The 6,635-nt window shown below is 44.0% G+C and overlaps 1 protein-coding gene across 1 annotated transcript; it reads right to left on the bottom strand.

The window, feature by feature from the left end:
- Positions 1-5,354: 5,354 nt before the first annotated feature.
- On the bottom strand, positions 5,355-6,635 carry LOC105901669 (hepcidin antimicrobial peptide). Its single transcript, XM_012829158.3, has 3 exons — positions 6,339-6,635; positions 6,117-6,197; positions 5,355-5,932 (listed from the first exon to the last, which is right to left on the bottom strand). The coding sequence occupies exons 1-3, from the start codon at positions 6,423-6,425 to the stop codon at positions 5,834-5,836; spliced, it is 267 nt and encodes an 88-aa protein (XP_012684612.1). The 5' UTR covers positions 6,426-6,635; the 3' UTR covers positions 5,355-5,833.

The following is a 6,635-nucleotide window of genomic DNA, read 5'->3' as shown; positions in this document are numbered from 1 at the left end:
CAGCTACCCATTCAAATGGCCTCCTCTCCCCTGAGAAGGAAAGAAATCAGTGAAACAGGACATGTATTTATCCCGGAGCCTGGCTTGAGGCTTTAGCATCACATTTGCCTTAAAGGGTGGCTGTGAGAGGATGGGCTGCCATCTTTCTAAAGCCCCGGTCAGTGCCTGCCTTTGGTGTTGGGCATTAGCCATTCAGAGTTGAAGGAGTGTGTGTAGATGTGTATCGAGAGCTGGTGGCATTGATATGCTCCGCCTGAACTAACATTTACATTTAATGCCAGCCCAATCTCAACACAAAGAGACAGAGAGAGAGGGAGAGAGAGAGAGAGAGAGTCAGAGAGAGAGTGTCAGAGAGAGACAGTCAGAAGGAGACAGAGCAAGAGAGAGAGAGAGAGAGCAAAAGAGAGAGAGAGCGTCAGAGTGAGCGAGAGGGAGAGAGAGAGAGCAAGAGAGCACACAAATTAAATTCACTCTGTATTGCTGTATTGTATTTCTACCGTTTGTCTTAGAATTAAGTAGCCTTGGAGAAACCCAAAAGTTCCAGTTTCTAAAGCTAAGATAAGACTTTGCATTTAAATGAAATCAGTGTGGGAGTCTCTGAGGCAGAGCAAGCAGGGGGCAGAGGAGGCGACTGCCCTGGGCCCTCGGTCACAGAAGGGCCCATCTTAAACGTGTATTTTTGTTGTTTAGTTGAATATTTTGAATAACGTTTGTGTGTCTTGATTGCGGCAAAAAATACTTACCAAAAAAGTCAGACTTGGACCATTTCTGTCTTCTATCGTTGATTCCACCCCCTTCATTTTTCACAAATTCATGCAACTTCAAGGATTTTCCTCAATTGCTGGTTGCAATTTTTTTCTTATTACCCCAATATTTCAGCAAAAAGCAGACATGGATTATTTGCTGTGTTTAGAGCTTTTTTAAAGTAAAGTAAATGTGTATTTTCAGTTTAGTTTTAGTCAGATTATTGTAAGTGTAGAAGATCCATATGGCTATGGGGCAGCTCTCGGCTGGCAACCCTCATTAGGGGCAGGGTCCTTGTAGTGAAGGTCCTGCCGCAATGTCACCAAGCCGAAGCAACAAAAGTTCCTGACCGTGGCTGTGTAGTGCTTGTGACCGTGGCTGTGTAGCGCTTGTCAGGGGAAAGAGGGCCATAGCTGTGTAGTACATGCCAGGGGAAAGAGGGCCTTGTGTGGCCCTGAAGGCATCATGAAAATAGTTGCATCCACTGGCTCCCAATTACATTTCTGCTTGACTGACTCTCTAATGTTTGAGCCCATTTCGTTGGGGCTGCCAACAGGACTACTGGCATCTTCTGCTGTTGTTAAGGTGGCTAAGGGGAACTGCATACAACCCAGTTGTTAATGTAGGAACTAATGATGTCTTTCCTTACCTTACGTACAGCCCCTTGGCCTCTATTGCCAGCCACCATGCAGTCTGCCTTTAAGGTCTTACTGGAGTTGTCTCAGCAGTGGAATCAGGTAGTGGAGAAAGATGGGGTACTCAACCGCCGTATTCACAACCCTGATCACAAGGAGGTGCTCTAACTGTTACTCCCTGAGACTTTGAGAACTGAGGCGCTGTGGACACTACACAAAGAGCATGGCCATCGAGGTCTACATCGCACACTGGAGATGGTTTGGCAAAGGTGCTATTGGCCTGGCATGATTAGAGACGTGTAGTGGTGTCAGTGGTGTCTTGCGAGAGGTATACGGTAGCTAAAGACCCAATAAGGCACCTTCTGGTTGCCAAGCTAAATCAAATCCTGGCTCTAAATTCTAAATTCTACCCTTTTGGAGCCCTGTCAAAATGGAGCTGCCTCAACCAGAGAGCAGCATGCCACCACTATAGCCTGGGTGCTAGTTCCCTAGGCAGACGCCAGCATGCCACCACTGTAGCCTGGGTGCCAGTTCCCTAGGACGGAGATAAGGGCAACGCAGACGCTGGACTCCTTTAAAGCTGGACTAAAAACATTTTTATTCAGGAAGGCATTTCTGGCCTTGTGTTAAATCGTATGTTAAAATGTTAAAAAGTTTTCTATTATGCTTATGTTAATTCATTTTTATTTTATTGTATTGTTATAGTTAGTTTTTAATATGTTGGCACTCTGAGATTCTTTTGAATGAAGAGTGCATTACAAATAAAATAAATTATTATTATTATTATTATAACTGGGAGGAGGACCACTTGTGCCTGGTGGTGCCTGGGCCAGGAGCCTTTAGTCTAGGGTGACCAGGCCTGCTCCGCCGGGACCCAAGGATCCACTTACCTGGTTCGAATGAAGAGTGCCCTGGTCCTCCCTTGCCCAGGGAAGGCGTGACATTTTCTCAGGTGAACAGGGCATTGCTGGGACTGGGAGGAGACTGGAATTTGCAAGGTAATTGTATCCGTTTTGAGGGTGTGGGAGGAGTTAATCGCATGTCTGGATGACAATTAAAAAGCTGAGGGATGATTGTAGAGGGGCAGATCTCAGCTGGCAACACACATTAGAGGGAGGGACGAGCTGATTGCTCATTACTTTTTTAAGGCTGGTTTCTCCCCCTTGCGTCACACCTGTGCGTTCGTGTTCTCCAGAGCTGAATCGTTCATGGAAGTGAATGACAATTACACCCATCTGGCATCTCACTCCCTTACCTGACCACACATGACCTCGCTTATGGCTCCATGGCTGCTCTCCCTCTTCTGGGTTTGTGTACCTAGACACTGACTCACAGGTGTGACCTAGGCTAGCTGCTGTTTTACCCTATCCTTTTTGCTCTGTGTGGTTTCTTGTTGATGTTTATTTCCCTCCTTGTTTGCTGGGCTAACTGGTAGCGTCCCCACATATTGTAACAGGTCAAAGGTCAACAGGTCCTTATTCACCTTCCCCACATATTGTAACAGGTCAACTGGTATTTAGCGTGATCTAGCCTCTTGGGATCGCACCTGTTTCCAGTGACTGTAGGAAGCCTGAATTCCTGGTGTAGTTCACTGTCTGGTTGGGGGGATGATTAACTACTAGACATCCTTTTCACTGTGTGTGTGTGTGTGTGTGTGTGTGTGTGTGTGTGTGTGTGTGTGTGTGTGTGTGTGTGTGTGTGTGCATATGTGCGACAGTAGCTGCATCTTACTTACTGATCCCTCACATCTCACAATTGCAGTGTAGTGCATGGCTTGATTAATCATCGAAGCACTTGAGTAGTTGTGTGCACTTCTAGTGCCTCTAGTGGTGTGTAGTTGTAGTAATATTTCTGTATCTGGTGAACATGGATTAACTCATGGAAGTATGAATAGCCTCACTCATAATGGCTGACAAATAAAACCAAACAGGCTGACAGCCATGTTGTAGACAAGATTAATTGACTTCGCCACAACTATCCCAGGAAATAGGAGTGGTGCCAAACACGCAACAAGTTCTGATTGAGTAAAAGTTAAAGGACGGAGTTAGTTCTAATTGCCCATAATGAACAGCCATACACAAGAAATTGGGAGGAACTAGGTTCCTTAAAAAAAAAAAGACAGACCAGCGATTCATCCATGCACCATCTTCTGCTTAGAGACCGCAATAAACTTCAGATCTATACATCCAGCTTCTTGAAAGTTGCTCTTTTCTCCGCAACATAATCCACATTGATAGCACTGCCTCATTGCTCAGGAAATAGTGACTGCTGGAAGTAAGCAGTAGCTCTATTCAGGTTGGGTTTCTCTTGTCTCTTTTTGTATATTCCTTTATCAAAACACATTTTAACAATAAAGCATTGCATTTAACTATTTATTACACCTACAGCTCCTCCCAGTTGACTGTTTACTGATCAATTAAATAAATTTCTAGTTCAGGGCTAATTACCTCTCTGGTCTATTTCTTGTTGAGCCTGCTTTATGTAGCTGAGGTGGTAGAATTTGGACTAGAAGGATAAAGGGTACGAATCTCTATAACTCTGGTTACATCAGGAAAGCAACGAAAAAGCACTATTTTGTGGGGGGGGTTCCTAAAAATGTTCTCCTGAGTATTATAGTCTTACTCTGACTCATGCTGCCTCAACCATGTTGTAGGCCTACAGATACGCATAAATGCTTAGTAATCAAACACGAAAATTATATTCCTAATTACCCATACTAATAAGGTATTCTGGCTAAATTCTGCAGTGTTGTATGACAATAAACACTGCAGTCTAGGACTCCCTATTCCTCTCCCCGTCAACCCTTGCTCTTCTTCTTTTTGTATTACTCATCTGCTCTCTCTGATCCCCTGCCCCCTCTCCCTCTCTCTCTCTCTCTCTCTCTCTCTTCCTCTCTCTATCTCTCTCTCTCTCTCTCTCTCTCTCTCTATCTCTCTCTCACTCACTCATAAGACTCATAGTAAAAATGTGAAGAGATCTTTCAAAAACAACTCTAGAACCAAGGGTTGGTCTGGACTGGTTGGCAAAATCTGTTGCTACTAAGGAGCACCTTTACGTCAACATGGCTCGCTCCTTAAATGCCTCTGTGAGCACACACAGCAGACGGGGTTAAATATGAACAAGGGTACAAATGATGAACTTAAATCAGATCACCAGGCTGTTTTCAGGCCAAGACAAATACTAACGTCTTGAAAAAGCCACAAAGGCCAATTCTGCAGCTCGAGGAGAGCTCACTGTGGCTTCCGTGCTCACCGGTGAGGTAAGGGATGTGGGAGGAGGGTGAGTGTAACCATCACTCCCTTCGTCTAATTAAAACTAACGACTCTAGGTGCCGTTGGAAGCCGGGGAGAGGAGCGGCCGGGCGGCATGTTTGTGCTGCTCGTTCAAATTCATTACAAGCACCATTCATTCTACTTAAGAATCTCCACAGCATCGCCTCAACACCTGACACGCGTAGCATGCAATTTTGGGGGGGAAGTGATATAAATGCAAATGAAATGACGATGTGAATAATGGCGGGGTAGGAAATTGTGATGGAGACGGTCAACCTGTTTTACGCAAAGCGCCCCCAAATGTGTGGCGCCAACCATGTGCTAAACATTATTCACTGTATCCTGTAACATTTGTCTTGATCTTTTGGTTATTTCATCGTGTCATGCATTACGCTATTTCAAACAGCCTTTTACCATTTGGGCAAACCATTAGAATAAGTCAGTATATCTCCATGTTCGCATGAACATCATATGGAACGTGCATACATGGTTTATGGTCCAGTGGCCCCTGGCGTGAACGAGGTCAAGATGGGATAGGGTGATGTGAAAAGATAATCACGTTTTTTTTTTTAGAATTGGGGGAAATGCACTGCCTCTGGGTGAGCTGTGCTAGAACGCGAGTGTGTTTCCAACTCAATAATGACACAATCGTTAGTGTCAGTTAGAAGTATCCCCAGGTGAGGAATGAGATGTAAGCCCAACGAAGTATATTATTGGGTTTATTAGAAAAAACATTTTGCATTATTTACATACATAAGCAATTATGAAACTATTTACACAGAACCATTTGAAAAAAAGAGTTTACAGATTAAATACAAAACTAAGGTACAAAATAATTTAAATAGAAGGCTACAAAAGTCAAATCAATATCAATATTTGTCATTGACTACTGACGAAAATGAGCAGCAAGAGTGCTACGAGAGACTTCTGCTCAGGTAGGCTAGATACATTCCATAAGAAGGTTCCTGGGACAAATGGTTAGGCAAGACTCCTGAGCCGAGTTTGAAAGCAACAAACAACCATGAAAAGGCAGTCAGTTCCAGTAGTGGCATTTGAAAGGAACTGGCTGCCGATAACAGTCTTCGAATTCCAGTGTTGGGTTTGAAAGAAGCGCTATCAAATAGTTAGTGAGCCTGGTCCGTGACGGGAAAGTCTCGACAGCCGGTTCGATGCCAGCAGGTCTTAGAACCTGCAGCAGAATCCCCAGCCCTTGTTGCGGCAACAGTTCCAGCAGTATCGGCACAGAGACATGTGACTCTGACGTTTTGTCCTGAACAGGGCCTTTGAAGAGAACCGAAAGGATAAATGTTAAGCAGGTTCACTGTGCGCGATGACGCACCAACACATCAGAGTAAAATGTGATTTCAGTATAATTCAGGTCCTTTAGCCAAAGCGCAGGGTCCAAAATTTGCAAGAGGAAGACTAATTGTGTTTGGCTATTCATTGAGTCTCTAGAATTACATACCAGGGAATTCGTGACTTCTGGTGACGTCACTGCAAGATCCTGCATTTCAGCCTCAGGTTTCCACGTTTCACCGGTCTGCACCTAAGCATGGATGACGAACTGGGTTAAGGCCTATTCCACAAGACACAATCTAATGCATTAAACCTTATTCTATTTAGGCACAACTGTATGACAATTAAAATAATGCAAAGAAATTATATAATATGATTCATTTCAACTTACCTCAGAGAGAGGAACAGCAGCGCTGCCTAATACGCAAATACAAGCGAACACTACCGTGACAGCAATAAGTGCAGTGAAAGATTTCATTTTTTTTGTTCTGATTGTGTCTCCAGAGTTTTGAATGTTCAAGAATTGCGTTCCTGTAGGCTATGTCTTGTTTTTATCTTCGCGTGTATTATCTGCTATTTTCTTTTGTCCCCGTTATTGAATATCCGTAAGATGTTATGAAGGTCCCAGGAAGTATTAAGAGTTGTCGATCGCAGTTGAAGTTTTGCTTTGTCATACTTGCTTGAGTGA

This window comes from Clupea harengus, chromosome 11 (genome assembly GCF_900700415.2).
Source record: "Clupea harengus chromosome 11, Ch_v2.0.2, whole genome shotgun sequence".
Classification (NCBI taxonomy): Eukaryota; Metazoa; Chordata; class Actinopteri; order Clupeiformes; family Clupeidae; genus Clupea; species Clupea harengus.
Note: the sequence above shows the minus strand (reverse complement) of the source record. Positions and strands in the feature narration are given on the sequence as shown.